This window comes from Heptranchias perlo, chromosome 12, assembly GCF_035084215.1.
Source record: "Heptranchias perlo isolate sHepPer1 chromosome 12, sHepPer1.hap1, whole genome shotgun sequence".
NCBI lineage: Eukaryota > Metazoa > Chordata > Chondrichthyes > Hexanchiformes > Hexanchidae > Heptranchias > Heptranchias perlo.
In genome coordinates, this window is record NC_090336.1 from 38,096,950 (window position 1) to 38,116,904 (window position 19,955).

At 42.9% G+C, this 19,955-nt stretch overlaps 1 protein-coding gene across 1 annotated transcript in view; it reads right to left on the minus strand.

Moving 5' to 3' along the window:
* Positions 1-1,898: 1,898 nt before the first annotated feature.
* Positions 1,899-19,955, minus strand: part of syt19 (synaptotagmin XIX) — a 155,624-nt gene continuing 137,567 nt past the window's right edge. The window contains exon 7 of the mRNA XM_067993997.1: positions 1,899-4,920. Coding sequence (XP_067850098.1) covers positions 4,613-4,920 — 308 coding nt within the window. The 3' untranslated portion in view covers positions 1,899-4,612. The remainder of the gene's footprint in view (positions 4,921-19,955) is intronic.

A 19,955-nucleotide genomic window follows, 5' to 3' on the forward strand; every position in this document is an offset into this window, starting at 1 on the left:
GTATTTTGTGTGCGTCAACAAGTCAAGTGAATTTTATAGTCATTAAGGTGAGGGACAACAGTGTGAAGAATTAAATATTTTTCTTAGAAGAGAGCACCAGTGTGCATCTTTTTGTCCCCAAGCTATTTTTGTGGACTCTCTAAATGAGGCTGTCAATTTAGTGACAATTACTGCAGACTTATGGGCAGTTATGTACTATGGGTTTGTACCCATTTAAGCTGGATTGAGAGCCAAACTAATTTCACATGGGACCCAGATTGCATTGGGGTGAAATTTCTTTTTGTTTTGCACTGATGCAGAGCAGACAGCACAAGCAGCAGAACGCAAGTGATAGTATAGCATAGCTTTCATTACTAACAAATGTCAGAACCCTTATTTTAAGTTTTGGACAGGAGAAGAGTGACTGTGAAAGATCAGTGTCTGATAAGTTATATACCCCTATTTTAAGCTAATAAATACATATAAAGTAATACATTCCATCATTTTTACTTGACAATGTCATTTTTATTGTTATTTCTCACTTTTTTACACTAAATTTTCAAACACATTAAATCTTTATTGTCCTCTCATTGTATACATTACGGTAAGTGCAGAGTTCCCAAGTTTTAAAAATGAATTTGAGTGAGATTCTTGAGAACTGCAAGTAATGCCAACTTCATTCTCACCCCCATAATTTTTTTTTTGAAATATCTCTACAGCAAAGGAGGAGATTGCGGGGGCTCTGACACATATATTCAGAACCTCTCTGGCCACAGGGGATGTGCCAGAGGACTGGAGAACCGCTAATGTAATACCATTATTCAAGAAGGGGAGTAGGGAAAAACCGGGGAACTACAGGCCAGTGAGCCTAACATCAGTGGTAGGAAAATTATTGGAAAAAATTCTGAAGGACAAAATTAGTCTCCACTTGGAGAAGCAAGGATTAATCAGGGATAGTCAACATGGCTTTGTCAAGGGAAGATCATGTCTGACTAATTTGATTGAATTTTTTGAGGGGGTGACTAGGCGTGTGGATGAGGGTAACGCAGTGGATGTGGTATACATGGATTTCAGTAAGGCCTTCGATAAAGTCCCCCACAGGAGACTGGTCAAGAAGGTACGAGCCCATGGAATCCAGGGTGCCTTGGCACTTTGGATACAAAACTGGCTTAGTGGCAGAAGGCAGAGGGTGATGGTCGAAGGTTGTTTTTGTGACTGGAAGCCTGTGGCCAGTGGGGTACCACAGGGATCGGTGCTGGGTCCCTTGCTGTTTGTGGTCTACATTAATGACTTGGATATGAATGTAAAAGGTATGATCAGTAAGTTCGCTGATGATACAAAAATTGGTAGGGTGGTAAATAGCGAGGAGGATAGCCTCAGTCTGCAGGACGATATAGATGGGTTGGTCAGATGGGCGGAACAGTGGCAAATGGAATTTAACCCAGAAAAGTGCGAGGTGATGCACTTTGGAGGGACTAACAAGGCAAGGGAATACACAATGAATGGGAGGACCCTAGGCAAGACAGAGGGTCAGAGGGATCTTGGTGTGCAAGTTCACAGATCCCTGAAGGCGGCGGAACAGGTAGATAAGGTGGTAAAGAAGGCATATGGGATACTTGCCTTTATTAGCCGAGGCATAGAATATAAGAGCAAGGAGGTTATGATGGAGCTGTATAAAACACTGGTTAGGCCACAGCTGGAGTACTGTGTGCAGTTCTGGTCGCCACACTACAGGAAGGATGTGATCGCTTTGGAGAGGGTGCAGAGGAGATTCACCAGGATGTTACCAGGGCTGGAGCGCTTCAGCTATGAAGAGAGACTGGGAAGATTGGGTTTGTTTTCCTTGGAGCAGAGGAGGCTGAGGGGGGACATGATTGAGGTGTACAAAATTATGAGGGGCACAGATAGGATGGATACTAAGGAGCTTTTTCCCTTCGTTGAGGGTACTATAACAAGGGGACATAGATTCAAGGTAAAAGGCGGGAGGTTTAGAGGGGATTTGAGAAAGAACTTTTTCACCCAGAGGGTGGTTGGAGTCTGGAACTCACTGCCTGAAAGGGTTGTGGAGGCAGGAACCCTCACAACATTCAAGAAGCATTTGGATGAGCACTTGAAATGCCATAACATACAAGGCTACGGACCAAATGCTGGAATATGGGATTAGAGTAGACAGGGCTGATGGCCGGCGCGGACACGATGGGCCGAAGGGCCTCTATCCGTGCTGTATAACTCTATGACTCTATGACTCTCTTGAATGCACTGATTCATTACTGGAATATGGATTTACAGGCATTGGATACATTAGGGTTAGGGTTAGGCACTGGATGCCCTGCAATACATCACTAAAGTAGTTATTATTTATGTGCACACTGAGATAACGTGTGTCAGTAGACTAATCAATGTAAACACTACATCAGAATCCAATCCTGTATTTGCCTAACATCTACATGGTCACGTCCCTGAATAGTAGTCAGGGTCAGGAACCCTGGCTGTTTGTTTATTTTCCTTCACTAGCTCAGAGGTGCAGCAGCCAATTGTAGTACCTCTACCCCCACTGCAGCTGAGATCAGCAAACATAACACAAAATGGGCATCAAACCTGGGAACTATCTGCTCACTCTCACACTCTGTGCTGCACTTACCAACTGAGCCATCGGTAGTAAACCAAGTAGTATCATTCTTTACATTCTGTACTTTGAGAGTGTGCAGTGAAATTGCTGAATTTCATGCATTATTTTATATTTGTGAGAGAAAATACAAAGTCAAAACAGAAAGGTGTAAATGTATATACCAAAACAGTGCAATTTTCACAAACATCATAAACAGTGGAATGGGGGGATGAGATTGGAATGGGGGGATGAGATTGGAATGGGGGATGAGATTGGAATGGGGGATGAGATTGGAATGGGGGATGAGATTGGAATGGGGGATGAGATTGGAATGGGGGGATGAGATTGGAATGGGGGATGAGATTGGAATGGGGGATGAGATTGGAATGGGGGGATGAGATTGGAATGGGGGATGAGATTGGAATGGGGGGATGAGATTGGAATGGGGGATGAGATTGGAATGGGGGGATGAGATTGGAATGGGGGATGAGATTGGAATGGGGGGATGAGATTGGAATGGGGGGATGAGATTGGAATGGGGGATGAGATTGGAATGGGGGGATGAGATTGGAATGGGGGATGAGATTGGAATGGGGGGATGAGATTGGAATGGGGGATGAGATTGAGGTTGTAAATACAGCAAAAAGATGGTGAGATCCACCCGGTGCTCAGTGAGATTTGGCAGTGTTTGCAGCTCACTGTATGCAGAACCAAACTCCACTGCAAAAAAGTGATTTGATTTATTGCGCATTGATGTTACTGTAAGATGGTTCATCTAAATGTCGCTGAGGAAAAGTAGATCATATTTGAGTGAAGCCATGTTATCATATTACGTGTGTTGCTATTTCAGCTGGCAAATCAAAAGTGTCACTAATAAGGATCAGCACTGTTGTAAACTATTGGTTTGGTTGTGTTGTATTTTTACAAATGTCTGGAAGTCACTGCTGTCTTTACCCAAAAATCCTGCAGCCCTAATTGCGGGTTATGTGTTTTGTCCAAGTATGATATTTGTATGGCAGAACTTTGTGAGCCATGGGCTACTAAAATGGCAATGAATGTCAGGAATGCAGAAAACTGACAGCCAAAGTAGCTGTGGTGAACTAGGAGATGCAAATAAATAGCCTGTGTGGCAATTTCACCGGACTGTGGAAATCATGGAAAGTTCAAGTCAGAATGTTAGAAGAAACTTCAACTGTATCCAATTAAAACACCATTGCCAAAGCACCCCAGGAGAAAGCTCCTAGAGGTAAGCATATTCGACTGGTATTTGCATTGATTTAATAAAGCTGACTTTTGTAAGAGATTGTATTTCATCTATTTTCACCAGGGATCTGAACCTGTACTCTTCAGATATGACACATTTGTTTCCTACAGCTTTTATATTTAGCTATTTGGCTTAAAAACTGTAAGTTGGATCATGTGATTTGATTTCATAAATGTAAAAATCCAGCATTTGATGTTTTTAAATAAAGCTGCTGATTGACTAAATATTCTTCAAACTTGATTGAGAACAGTTGTGAAAATACTGGAGACACGTTAACAATTGATGAGCTGTCAATCAGCCAGTGCCAGTGGAGGATTTTCCACCACTGCTCAGCTGTGTGTTTTTCTAGCTGGCCCAGCAACTTCTAAAAGCTGCAATCAATAGAATACTGATGATTGAATAGTAATGATGAATTCCCTTTGTGCTATTATTACTTAAACATACAAGCTAACTACTCGTTAACAGGCAAGATGCTGGGTTGTAGAATCACTAGGTGTTCAATGTTCTTTATTTTACGGTTCAGAATCAATCTTGAGATTCCATTTTATATGTAATTTCCCTTCAGGTTTTATGAACATTTGTGAATATTTGAACTGAATTCAGATTGTGCTTTTTGCAGAATTATATGTTACATATAATGTAGAATTCTGTTGGCTTGAAAGGAGAGAGTGCACACTGTGCTCTAGGCATCCACTGCCACATTTCTGCTGTCTTCAAGAGATAATTAATGGTGATGGTAAGACAGATGCCAGAGGGTGTGCTTACATTAAGAGTGGATGCCACTTTGGCACAGGCTGTCGTAAGAACTGCAGCATAGAGAACCAATGATCATCCTCTTTGGAGTTCTTCCTTCCCACATACGCACGACCTAAAAGATGCCTTGCACTGTCATTGGAGCGAGAAGTTTCATACACAGAGGTTATAATCATGGACTGATTAATAATAGAATCTGACACAGTGAACAAAATAACTTCATTAAACACAGTTATTTCAGACTTCGGCTTTGTTGGTGTTTTCTGGTGCCTCAGTTTGTGATGATTGACATAGAAATCTACTCTTGTGTAAATACCTGAAAGGAAAGGGAGCAAACAAGGTCAGACTGAACTTGTGCCTGGCAACAGCAAACCCTGTAGGACAATGCCACATCCTCACATACCACTGGTAGAGCTTCAGTATGTATATTCTGCGTTAATAATTCACAATATTCAGTCGACCAGCAGCGCAATGAATATTTTCCAGCAATACAATTTTTTTTAGCTTTATAGAGATTCTAATGTTAGAATAATTTGCAATTTTGCAATTTAAGAGCAGATTTAATTCAAAATAGTCTACCTATCAGTCAGGCTAATCCATAGGTCTCAGATATTGTGACTATCAAGTTTAAATTAGGTACACAGATACACACAGATACACACATGTACAACAGCAACTTTCATTTATATAGCACCTGCACAGGAGCGTAATCAGAAAAAAATTTACACCGAGCCAAAGGAGGAGACTTTAGGACAGGGCTTGGTCACAGGGATAGGTTTTAAGGAGTGTCTTAAAGGAGGAGAGAGAGGTAGAGAGGCGGAGAGGTTTAGGCAGGGAATTTCAGAGCTTAGGGCCTAGATGGCTGAAGACACGGCTAACAAAGGTGGGGCAAAGAAAGAAGGGATGGAGGAATACGGAGCTCCGGAAGGTTGTAGGGCTGGAGGAGCTTACAGAAATTAGGGAGGGGCGAGTCCATGGAGGCATTTGAACACGAGGACGAGAATTTTAAAATCAAGGTGTTTCGGGGACCAGGAATCAATGTAGGTTAGCGAGGACAGGGGGAAATGGATGGGAGGAGAGCATTGGAATAGTCGAGTCTGGAGGTAACAAAACCATGGATGAGGGTTTCATCAGTAGATGAGATGATGCAGGGGTGGAGACAGGCGATATTATGGAGATGGAAGTAGACGGCCTTGGTGATGGAGAGGATATGGGGTTGGAAGCTCAGCTCAGGGTCAAATAGGATGTCAAGGTTGCAAATAGTACAAACCAATGCACACCAATAGAGATGCACAGGTACAACACTATACACATACAGAGACCTGCATACAGAAATGACCATGGATATACATACACAAACACACCCAGACATTGGTACACACGTGCAGAGATACCCAGATACCCACACATGCACGAATACATGCATATGTGCAAACAGCCACAGAAATAAAGAATACATCCAAGTATACACAATCACATGGTTATAAACATGCACATAGACAGATGGATATGCACACATACATCGCTACATTTGCACACACAAACACACCAAGACACAGACATGTATAGATGGACACTGTCATATAGATAGAGACATGCTGTGCTAATGTGTTCTTTCAGACCTCAGTAATACATAAACACAAGAAGCCAGTTGAATATAGATGTCTTTAACCTTTTTGCCTTTCATATTATACGGTTTGCCCCACACTGATGTAAATGTCTTAACCTTCAGCGTTTGTCTTCTTTCATATATGGGTACTTGCAGTATCTGAACATTGGTCCTCTCACATATCGTACGAAGATAGATTGGTATTTTTTTAAAATCACAATATTTATTATGTGCCTCCGGTTAATATTTAGTAAGAACATAAGACATAGGAGCAGGAGTAGGCCATATGGCCCCTCGAGCCTGCTCCGCCATTCAAGCAGATCATGGCTGATCTTCAACCTCAACTCCACTTTCCCGCCCGATCCCCATATCCCTTGATTCCGCTAGAGTCCAAAAATCTATCTATCTCAGCCTTGAATATACTCAATGACTCAGTAGCCACAGCCCTCCGGGGTAGAGAATTCCAAAGATTCACAACGCTCTGAGTGAAGAAATTTTTCCTCATCTCAGCCTTAAATGGCCAACCCCTTATCCTGAGACTATGCCCCCTAGTTCTAGCCTCTCCAGCCAGGAGAAAAAACCTCTCAGCATCTACCCTGTCAAGCCCTCTCAGAATCTTATATGTTTCAATGAGATCACCTCTCATTCTTCTAAACTCCAGAGACTATAGGCCCATTCTACTCAATCTCTCCTCATAGGATAACCCTCTCATCCCAAGAATCAATTTAGTGAACCTTCATTGCACCACCTCCAAGGCAAGTATATCCTTTTTTAGATAAGGAGACCAAAACTGTATGCGATACTCCAGGTATGGTTTCACCAAAGCCCTGTACAATTGTAGCAAGACTTCCTTACTCTTGTACTCCAACCCTCTTGCAATAAAGGCCAACATGCCATTTGCCTTCCTAATTGCTTGCTGTACCTGCATGTTAACTTTCTGTGTTTCGTGTACAAGGACACCGAAATCCCTCTGAACACCAACATTTCTCACCATTTAAAAAATATTCTGTTTTTCTATTCTTCCTATCAAAGTGAATAACCTCACATTTCCCCATACTATACTCCATCTGCTATCTTCTTGCCCACTCACTTAACCTGTCTATATCCCTTTGCAGACTCTTTATGTCCTCCTCACAGCCTAATTTCCCAACTAGCTTTGTATCATCAGCAAACTTGGATACATTAAACTTGGTCCCTTCAACTAAGTCATTAATATAGATTGTAAATAGCTGAGGGCCAAGCACTGATCCTTGCAACACCCTGCTAGTTACAGCCTGCCAACCTGAAAATGACCCGTTTATCCCTACTCTCTGTTTTCTGTCCATTAGCCAATCCTCTATCCATGCTAATATATTACCCCCAACCCCACGAGCCCTTATCTTGTGTAACAACCTTTTATGTGGCACGTTATCGAATGCCTTTTGAGAATCCAAATATTCTACATCCACTGGTTTCCCTTTATCTACCTTGCTAATTACATCCTCAAAAAGCTCCAGTAGATTTGTCAAACACAATTTCCCTTTCATAAAACCATGTTGACTCTGCCTAATCATATTATGATTTTCTAAGTGTCCTGTTACCACTTCCTTAATAATGGATTCCAATATTTTCCTGACAACCGATGTCAGTCTAACTGGCCTATAGTTCCCTGTTTTCTCTCTCCCTCCTCTCTTGAATAGCGGCGTTAAATTTGCTACCTTCTAATCTGCTGGGACTGTTCTAGAATCTAGAGAATTTTGGAAGATCAAAACCAATGCATCCACCATCTCTGCAGCCACCTCGTTTAGAACCCTAGGATGTAAGTCATCAGGTCCAGGAGATTTGTTGGCTTTTAGTCCCATTAGTTTCTCTAGTACTTTTTCTCTACTGATAATAATTACTCACTCTCATTAGCCCCTTGGTTCCCCATTATTTCTGGTATGCATTTTGTGTCTTCTGCTGTAAAGACAGATACAACTTATTTGTTTAGCATCTCTGCCATTTCCTTATTCCCCATTATAATTTCTCCTGTCTCTGCCTCTAAGGAACCAATGTTTACTTTTGCTACTCTCTTCCTTTTTACATGCTTGTAGAAGCTCTTACAATCTGTTTTTATATTTCCTGCTAGATTACTCTCATATTCTATTTTCTCCCTTTTTATCAATGTTTTCGTCATCCTTTGTTGGTTTCTAAAACTCTCCCAATCCTTAGGCGTACTACTCTTCTTTGCAACATTATAAGCCTCTTCTTTTAATGTAATACTATCCATAACTTCTTTAGTTAGCCACGGGTGGGTCACTTTTCCCGTGGATTTTATTTCTCAATGGAATGTATATTCATTGAGAATTTTGAAATATTTCTTTAAATGTTTGCCATTGCTTATCTACCATCGTACCTTTTAATTTAATTTCCCAAGCTACCTTAGCCAACCTCACCGCCTCCCCCCCCCCCCACACCTATGTAATTGGCTTTATTTAAGTTTAAGACTCTAGTTTCGGACTTGAGTATGTCACTCTTAAACTCAATGTGAAATTGTAACATATTATGATCACTCTTCTCCAGAGCATTCTTTATTATGCGATTACTAATTAATCCTCTCTCATTACATAATACAAGGTCTAAAATAGCCTGTTCCCTGGTTTATTCCATGACGTATTGTTCTAGGAAACTGTCTTGAATGCATTCCATGAACTTGTCCTCCAAACTACCTTTGTCAATTTAATTTGTCCAGTCTATATGAAGATTAAAGTCCCCCACAATTACTGCATTACCTTTGTTACAAGCGCCTCTTATTTCTTGATTAATACTCTGTCCAACAATATAACTACTATTAGGGGGCCTATAAACTACTCCCACCAGTGTTTCTGCCCCTTATTATTTCTTATCTCTACCCATACTGATTCTACTTCCTGATCTTCCGAGCCAAGATCCTTTCTCACCATTGTCTTTATGTCATCCTTTATTATCAGGGTTACCCACCCCCCTCCCCCTCCTTTTCCATTCTGTCTGTCTTTTTGAAACTTCAAGTACCCTGGAATATTTAGTTCCCAACCTTGGTCACCTTGCAACCACGTCTCAGTAATGACTACTAGATCAAACTCATTTATCTCTATTTGTGCCACTAATTCGTCTATCTTATCACGAATGCTTCATGCATTCAGATAAAGAGCCTTTCATTTTAATTTTTTTACCATTTTTCCCTGCTTTGACCATATTCAAAGGCCTGTGAACATTTAAAAAATTTCCTATGCATTTCTTAAAAAGGAGCTAAATAAAATAAATCTTCAAAATAAAATGTTTCTAGCTAAAAATACAACTTGCTCATAAATGTTTTCACACACATTTAATTGTACATTTTGGTAAATGGGCAGAGGTAGAATAAAATTCAGAATATAACAGATTAAAAATCAAGAAAGGGAGCACTGCATGTGAAAGTGTTTATAGTGAATGACGTTAGATAACTGTTGTGTACTGAGTAACATTTAGAACCACATATAATTAACCAAGGAAGGGCAATGATCCTAGGACGGTTAAAGCATGATGAGTAAGCACAATTAATGACTCACTCTACAAATAAGTAACCTAATGTCCCTCTTACTGCCATTCTGGGATTTTGACCAACTGGTCTGGAGAAGGTTTTAATCGAGTTTCTCAAAACCCTTATCCCAGACTAGAATGAGGAGTGACTGGGCAGTCATACAGTGCCTACTGCTTTGATCGCATCCATTTGCTGAGATTTACCTTCTTTAAACAGGAGGGGGTACTGTCTTATTCTGAATTGTATCAATCAATCAATTTTTCAACTATACTGACACAGATGTCTCAGTTAAATAAAACAGTAGATGAAGATACTTGGGTAAAGTTTTTAGACATTAGTCAGATTTATGTGTGATTTGTTCTTGTTCCCTTCCCCAGCTGAGTCTCCATTGTAAGCAAAAGTAACTTGTATATCTTAAAATGTTAGTTTGAGTACTGGCCCCAAACACTTTGGGCTGGATTTTCCTGTTTGAGGGTGGAATAGCAGTGGGAAGGGACTTCTCCCTGTACCACCGACTCCACCTTGACCCTGACCCATTTTCCTGCAGTTGGGGGTCCGGCGGGACAGCGGTGGAAACAGCCAGAAAATGGGACAATGAGGTTCCCTGCCCCAACCTGGATTTACCTCCCCCTGCCTCCCACCATGACCACTACTTGCAGCCCCTCGCTGCCTGCCACATGCAAATTCCCAGAAGATTTTCCATCTGTCTGCCTCTCTTAACTCTGCTCCTCGGGAACCACCTGAAGAGAAGGCCCAGGGTAGTGGCGGTAACGGTTCCAAAGTCTCCTGATGGAGGGAGAGGGCGTAGCAGAGGGCTCCCGACACAAGAAGCTCTCAACAGCTGCAATAATCCCACTGCAGCACCAGAAGAGGCAGCAAGGGACCCAGTAAAGGCAGAAGAGCCTCTGCCTTTTTGGCAGAAACCGAAGCCTACAAAAATAAATGCTGGGAGCTAAATTAGACCAGACCTCTGCTACGCCCTCTCCCTCCATCAGGAGACTTTGGAACCGTTACCGCCACTACCCTGGGCCTTCTCTTCAGGTGGTTCCCAAGGAGCAGAAGTAAGAGAGGCAGACAGATGGAAAATCTTCTGGGAATTTGCATGTGGCAGGCAGCGAGGGGCTGCAAGTAGTGGCCATGGTGGGAGGCAGGGGGAGGTAAATCCAGGTTGGGGCCGGGAGGCTCATTGTCCCATTTTCTGGCTGTTTCCACTGCTGTCCCGCCAGGTCTTGCGCAGGATAGCGGAGTAAAATACAACTCTTTATCTGTCCCAGGCAACAGATCGATTAGACTAAGCTCTTGGTGTCATATATTTTCCCTGTTTTGATCCAATATTAGTATTGATAATTAGTGTTGCTTTGGAACCTAAAGAGGTGCTATAATTTAGGAGTTCCCAAAGCTGACGATCTCACTAGTCTCTTTATACCACCAGTAATTATATATTTATTCCTCTGCTCTAGCTGTAATCCTATTCTATGGAAAACAAAGTTATTGACCTGCACACAATGGGGATTAGACACGGCCCCATCATCCCCAATCAATTACTGTATCAGCATTACCTATGAAAATGGTTCCATACTCTAGACGAGAAGAATCAGTTCACCCAAATGCACACTCACACACAGACACACTCTCACATATACAGCAGACCCGTAGTATACAGCAGGTGCATAGTAAATTTCTGGAGCTCAGGTGCCGTGCTACTAGGTTGCTAGAGATTAGGCAACCTTCGTAAAATTACATGAGAAAATGAAACAAATTCATCTTTGGACCATCGGAGATGCAGTACGCTCCAATAGACCAACCAGACTACAAGATTACCAGCTCATTAAAAATAATACTGTTGCAGTTAACTATCCTCCTTGCTGCGGTATCATACACAGTTGGTAACTTATCACTCACCATGAGGGAGGCATCTGGTGAGATATACACAGTGGGATATAACATTTTATAAAGGAACAGTCCAACCCAAAACTAAGATCAGCAGAAATGGAAAAAAATGAAGTATTTGCAGGCTGACCCAAAATGGCCCAATTTCTTAACCTTCAGATTCTGAATTTTTTGGTGCTCATCCCTACCTGGCAAGTGCACAGATTCTGCAATGTTTTCCAAGACGTATTTCATCCCTACCTGTGAATGTTGCAATAATGAACATCTGAACAGAGTGAAGTAACAGAAAGGGTTGATGAAGGTAGTACGGTTGATGTTGTGATCTGATTGAATAGCGGAGCAGGCTCGAGGGGCCATATGGCCAACTCCTGCTCCTATTTCTTATGTCTATTTCAAAAGGCATTTAATAAACTACTACATAATAGACTTATTAGCAAAATTGAAGCCCATGGGATTAAAGGGGCTGTGGCAGCATAGATACGAAATTGGCTAAGGGATAGAAAGCAGAGAGTAGTGTGAACGGTTGTTTTTCAGGCTGGAGGGAAGTGCAGTGGTGTCCCCCAGGGGTCAGTATTGGGACCACTGCTCTTTTTGATATATATTGATGACCTGGACCTGGGTATACAGGGTATAATTTCAAAGCTTGCAGATGACACGAATCTTGGAAATGTATTAAACAATGAGCAGGATAGTAACAGACTTCAGGAGTACGTAGATCGACTAGAGGCAGATGTAATTTAATGCAGAGAAGTGTAAAGTGATGCATTTTGGTAAGAAGAATGAGGAGAGGCAAAATAAACGAAAGGATACAATTTTAAAGGGGGTGCAGGAACAGAGAGACCTGGGGGTGTAGGTACACAAATCTTTGAAGGTGGCAGGACAAGTTGAGAAGGCTGATAAAAAAAAGCATACGGGATACTTGGCTTTATAGAAAAAGGCATAAAGCACAAAAGCAAGGAAGTTCTGCTAAACCTTTATAAATCACTGATTAGGCTCCAGCTGGAGTATTGGAGGTAATTTTAAACCCCAAGAATAGGTGGGCTGGGGGCGGGTGGGTAGTCAAAACTGTAGGTTTCATCAGCGGGACCGCAACCCGACTCCATCGCGCCCACTTCCGGGTTTAACCCAGGCATGCATCCAAAACCCAGAAGTCATGTCCCCTATTAATGCCGGTGGACGGATTGGTAAAGGGGCAATTTACCTACTTCAAATTCTTGCGGTAGGTAATTTTTTGTGGATTCTGAACCTGAAACTAATTTAACGTTACCTGCACAGGTTTCCCATGGCTTCTCAAACTCACCAGAGAAACAAAGGCAAGTTTCATGCAGAAGTTGAGTTGGCCCTTTAAACCTGTGATTGACACATCGCAATAAAAGCTCAAGCATTGCAACTAGACTTTCAGTTCTCTCAGGCAAACGTTTGGCTGAGAGTTCATCTTGTGTTGAGACTGAGAGTTCATTGTTGAGACTGAGAGTTCTTTGTTGAGGCAACTTAAGGAAGCCTTTGGACCCTCTCAAACTGACAAGGTCAAGATGGGGGGGGGGCGCAATGGATATATTCCAGAGGACATCCGAGGAGGAGGAAAATGACCATCCACATCAGTCATGTCGTGCTGTGTTGGGATATACTGGTGCATAAGGCAGAGGTGCGCAACAAGGACCTGGAGAACAGCAGAGAGGGGACCAACAGAGGTTTCGACATCGCAGGAGGCACTACCCATGTGAGAGGTCTACAGCCAGAGGCTGAGCTTCCTGGACCTCTCTGAGGAGCAGTGCCTACGCAGGCTGAGATTGAGTCGGCAGGTGGTCACAAACATCTGCAGTCTCCTTCAGGAACAGCTGCTCCCAGCTGGGCCTGGTGGCCACGCATTGCCCGTCGCAGTTAAAGTTATCAATGCCCTCAATTTCTTCACCTCAAGATCCAACCAAGGTGCCACCGGTGATATCTCCAGGGTGTATCAATCATCTGCACATAGTGTATAAGGCAGTTGACAGATGGCTTGTTTGCCAGGGTGTCCGACTACGTGAACTTCCCCCACAACGATATCAGTGGGTTTCACCTCTCTGGCTGGCTTCTCATGGGTGCAATCGATTGCACAGACATAACAATCCGAGGACCATCACTTGAGCCAAGAGTCTTCATAAACCGAAAGGGCTAGCACTCCATCGATGCGCAGCTGGTGTGTGAACACCAGAAGAGATTTCTGCAGGTGTGCGCCAGATTCCCTGGCAGCTATCATGATTCATTCATTTTGCATCAGTTCAATGTTCCACACCTCTTCCAGACAGGAGACAGACTTAAGGGCTGGCTTGTCGGAGACAAGGGATACCTCCTACAAACGTGGCTTGTGACACCTGTGAGAAACAAGGCACAAACAACCAGAGCGACATAACCAGTAGGTGTGTCATTGAGCAAGCCATAGGCATATTGAAGGTGCCTGGATATATCTGGGGGAGCCCTTCAGTACTCGCCATCGAGGGTGCCCAGAACAATCGTGTGCTGCGACCTGCACAACATAGCGCAGCAGAGAGGTTTATAGGTAAAGGACAATGACAGCGCTCGTCAACCATCCTCTGCTGGTGGCAACATTGAGGAATAGGATGAGGAAAATGAATGTAGAGCACCAATTGCCAGACCAGCTGTACACATTGCTGCCCGTGATGCCAGGGGTGCCCTCATCTCTAACAGGTTCTCATCATGAGAATTGCAAAATAAAGAATTTGAGATACTCAGGCTGTCTGGAACAACCACAACCAGCGTCGCCATCATAAACACCACCACCACCCCCCCAACTCGCACAAAACAGTCCTTCAACCACGCACAGCCATCCAATGGGTATCATCATGTATTGGCATTCATGATGAAGCAAATGAAAGGGCGACTTTATACTCGGAATGCAATAATGGCCAAGACATGAAAGTGATACTCAATAAATTTAAAGTGCCAATATATAAAAAAAGATAAATTAACAACATAACATTTCTTCAATCACCTTTGTACATACCCATGGGGAACTACAATTGCTTAACCTTACACTTTCTACCGCTTCTATGTGGTGCATCCCCTGTGGCTTCAGCAGAGGTAGAGGCAGGCTGCTCAGATCCCTGTCCTGACTGCTGAGATGCTTTTGGCCTAAGGCCCCATCAAAGAGTTCTCCACCTGCACCTGTGCAGGGGCAGACTCGGCCATCGGGCGAGGAGCCAGCATTTTGTGTACTGGTTGAGGGGGGGGGGGGGGGGGAAACAGGGGAGACATGGAATCGCTTCGAGTGGCGTTCTCACTTCCATGTCCCCTTTCGCCATCATCCCTCTCCCGGGCCAGCGCCACATCACTCCTACGACTCTGCGTGGCACTTTTTCCAGTACATCGCAAAGCTGAATCTGTACTTCAATCATTCTCCTTCTCAACGAAGGCCCTCGAGGTTCAGCATCTGTGTCCAGCTGAGCAGTGCATGGAGAGGAGTGCGCCTTCCAACGTAGACTCACCACAGCTGCCCCCGCCATCAGTATCTGCTCATGTTCACTTGTGCGTGGTGAATCACCAGGTGACAAGCCAACTATCTGGCTAACAGGACCCACCAAAGTGCCAGTATCTGCTCTGGCATGCCGTATGTCCTGTGACAGTGCACCCTCAGAAGGAATGAGATTCTCTGAGGAATCGATATCTTCCATCTCGCCACATTCTTCTTGAACTCGTGTAGGCCCTGGAAGACAACAGATATTAATTATTCATCGGCAAAGTGGCAATCTTTCCAATCACCACAGTCTGTCAGAGTTCACTCATTGATGAAATAAATTTATCATGTGTGTGAAGGATGTTAAAGTTCTGTCACCAGCCATCTGCAGGTTCCCAGTCTCTCCATCTCCGATGGATAGGGATGCAACTGTCCCACTTACTTCCATGGTCTCCTTCTCCACATCTGTGAACTGGACTATTGTGGTGGCCCACCTCATCCTCTCCCTTGTATTTTGCGCTCTCTTCTCCTACAAGGGGAGAAAGAACAGACCTGTGAGTGACCGAAGGTGCCGTATTCTCCCAGTGGATGTATTGCTTTGGGTGAGGCTGACTATGAAACAGGTGCATTAGAGGGTGGCTATCAGACCGATACATCACATTGCATCAGGATTGGGGTGAGTGGCAGTGGTGGGTGCACAAATGGGGAGTTGAGAAAGTACATGGAAAGTGAAGGATGGTTGATGTTGAAACTTAAGTGGATGTGAGGAGTGATGTGATGGAGTAGGTGTGCCAACACAGAGTGGGGGGTGGGGGGGGTGGGCGGTGTTGCACTACACAGGATATGGGCGATTCACAAACTTACTCACTTTTCCTGACCTGGTTTGGTCATTCAAATGCTTCCTGCACTGCAGCCAAGATATAGGCTCTGTGCTCCCGCTGCTGACCTCTTCTGCCACCTCCAGCCACACCTTCTTGGTGGCAGAACCAGGTTTCTTCCTCCGATCACTTGGGTAGAAGACCTCCCTCCTGCTTCTCACAACACCCAGCAGTACTTCGAGGGATGCGTCCGAAAACCTGGGTGCTGCCTTTCCTCTATTTGCTTCCATACCTTTATTTCCTCCTTTCTCCTCCAAAATCCATCTTTACATTGGCCCTTTAAATAGTAGACCTCAGATCGCATCATGTGGGTGCGCAGTGTGCTCGCTACGCAGCTTGGAGACGAGAAACCCGGAAGTAAAATTAAGTGCCTTCAATTTAGTTATGATCGCAAATTTCGACACGCTCAAATTACTTCCGGGTTTCCCATGCAATTATCTACCCACCCACTGAGTTCCCGGCTCCATGTAAAAATCATGCCCATTGTGTCCAATTCTGGGCACCACACTTTAGGAAGGATGTCAAGGTCTTAGGGAGGGTGCAGAGGAGATTTACTAGAATGGTACCAGGGATGCGGGACTTCAGTTACGTGGAGAGACTGGAGAAGCTGGGTTGTTCTGCTTAGAGAAGGTTAAGGGGAGGTTTAATAGAGGTTGCCCATTGAAACACTGGGGGAGAGCCCCTCTCCCATTGTTTTCACTGTGTGTAGATCAGATGGGTATAGTGGATATCTAGTTAAGGTCCCTCAAGAATTCAAAAACAGGTAGGTAATTGGCCTTACCCAGTTCACGATGTTGGACCCTGGTCGTGTATTGATGCTGTGAAATATATTCAGTATACATATTTTGCTTTCAAAAGTCCTGCATATTCTGTCACTATGGAACACACTGCCTGAAAGGGTGCTGGAAGAAGATTCAATAGTAACTTTCAAAAGGGAATTGGATAAATACTTGAAAAGGAAATATTTGCAAGGCCTATGGGGAAAGAGCAGGGGTGAGTGAGACTAATTGGATAACTCTTTCAAAGAGCCAGCACAGGCATGATGGGCCAAATAGCCTCCTTCTGTGCTGTACAATTCTATGATTCTAGGTGTTCAAAATCATGCAGGGTTTTGATAGAGTAAGTGAGGAGAAACTGTTTCCAGTGGCAAAAGGGCGGTAACCAGAGGACACAGATCTAAGTTGATTGGCAAAATTGGTGAGATAGGGAGAAATTTTTTTACGCAGCGAGTTGTAATGATCTGGAATGCGCTGCCTGAAAGGGTGGTGGAAGCAGATTCAATAGTAACACTCAAAAGTGAGTTGGATAAATACTTGAAGGGGAGAAATCTGCAGGGCTATGGGGAAGAACAGGGGAGTGGGAATTATTTGCTTAGCTCTTTCAAAGAGCCAGCACAGGCTCAATGGGCTGAATGGCCTCCTTCTGTGCTGTATCATTTTGTGATTCTATGTGTGAGTTGTGCTGAGTGTTTCTTTTCTGCACAAAGAGGTGCATAAGGCCCCCTAGATCTCGCTTCCTTCATAACATTCAAAAGATACTGTCTGCTGAACAACAATTTTATTTTTACAAATCCCACTTAATAAACCCCCGTTAACCTTTCAAATATATCTTCCATGAAATTGATCCTGAGGAGGGATATGTGGTTATAGTTCCCATGTTGTATGGGATCTTTGTCTTATTTGTTTGGGACTGAAATAATTGCCTGATTAAATCTAAGTAGAACTAATCGTTTGGACTGAATTGCCTTGTGTAGCTTCAAATGGCTGGATGCTGGTAGTATTAAGTACATAATAAAATTCTACTGTCCATCTGCTCAGGGAGAAGGGGGCCTTGAAGGGATCATGTAATGATTTTCTGAATTTCCAAAGCTGAAATTTCGTTCTTGCATCTCCTTATATTCAGGTAACATGTTACATTTGTTTCTAAATGCAGGGGACATGTTGGTCGTTCAGACTGATACAATTTCCTGAGAATTCAATATACCAATTTTCCCATGGACTTGCCCTCTGCACAGGAATTATCCTTCATTTTCATAAGCTTCCCCGGAAGCAACATTACTACCTAATTGCCTTGTGCAGTCTCTTGTCTCAATATAATATGAATCCTGAATTGGTGATAATTATTGAATTAGATTATGCTAGTTGATTTCTCATAGCATTGCACATGGAGAAAGCCGAGAAAAATATTGGTTTGGACTAGTTTGGTGTCCTTGCGCATTCCCAATTTTAATCACTCCACCATTGGCAGCCATGCCATCAGCTGCCTAGGCCCTAAGCTCTGGAATTCTCTCCCTAAACCTCTCCGCCTCCCTTAAGGTGCTACTTAAAACCTACCTCTTTGAGCAAGTTTTCACCTGTTCTAATATCTCCTTATGTGGCCCAGTGTCAAATTTTGTTTGATAACGCTCCTGTAAAGCGCCTTGGGATGTTTTACTACGTTAAAGGCACTTTAAAAATGCATGTTGTTGTTGTTGTTGTTGTTGTTTGTCTATTAGTTTTAATAAATAGGAATCAAATGTTTTTTTAAAAAATCTTTCAATTTCAATAAAATGAAATGTTTCCACACTGATAAAGTAAATAGGTAGAACATTTTTAATTCAATAAAATCTTTCTCTTTTTTTGTGTTGAGCAAAATGAAGTCTTTCAAACAGTCTGCCATAACCAGGTCGGTATTTAAAAATACCTCCCAATTCTGTCAAGTTTGGGAAGGTTTGAAGCTGCTTTCTGATGTCATCCATGAATATACAATGATTTTCACTGATTGGCCGTTCCCACGGACCAATCAACGCACTCATAAATTATCATTGTACAAAACAATATGCAAGACAAACATGTTTTTGTTTAAATTTGGATTTTGGTTTTAATCCATTCTCAAAATAGTTTTTAAATTAATTTTTCACTTTATCAAGGTGAGTGACGTGCTGGAGATGAGCACTCATGTACAGCACAGCCAGCTGCGCATCAAAGCTCCCACCCCTTGCCTTTAGCAGAGTGCCTCTACTACACCAGTGTGACATGCAGTCATCACTACTCACCAAATCAGCTTATCAATTTATCACCAAGTTTTGCCCACAGGAATTGGTTTGGAATTGATCCAAATTCATTTCATGTAGGACCATTACAGTAGGCAGAGAAAGGAACCACACATCCCGCCAGACCAGGCTGTGTTCAAACCCATATCTCAGAAGTTAACATGTAAACTCACCACAGCATCCATCAACATGCTGTGGTGAGTTTACATTCCTATATTTTAAAAGTGAGATAGAACCAGTCCAGGGAACTATAGACCCATTAGCTTAACGTCGGTGGTAGGAAAGATAATGGAATCCTTACTCAAAGATGTAATAGAAAAACATCTAGAAACCGAAAATATAATAAAGAATAGTCATCATGGATTTCAAAAGGGAAGGTTATGCTTGACCAAACTTATTGAATTCTTTGAAGAAGTAATAGAAAGGGTAGACAAGGGTAATGCAGTCGATGTAATATATTTGGATTTTCAAAAGGCCTTCGATAAGGTACCACATAGTAGACTCATGATTAAGTGGAGTCAGGGTACAAGTAGCAGAATGGATAGCAAGTTGGCTATAAAACAACAGAGAGTAAGGGTTAAGGGTAGCTATTCAGACTAGCAAGAAGTGGGAAGTGGTGTTCCACAAGGATCGGTGCTGGGAACACCATTATTCACCATTTACATAAACAATTTGGATTCGGGAATCGGAAGTACAATTTCAAAATTTGCGGATGACACCAAATTGGGGGGTATAGTTAATACCAAGGAGGACTGCGACAAAATACAGGAAGGCATTAATAAACTTGTAGAATGGGCATGCAATTGGCAAATGAATTTCACTTGGATAGATCACTTCGCTAAGTGACTAAGTGACAGGAAATAGAGAGTAGTGGTGAACGGTTGTTTTTCAGACTGGAGGAAGGTATACAGTGGTGTTCCCCAGGGGTCGGTGCTGGGACTACTGCTTTTCTTGATATATATTAATGACTTG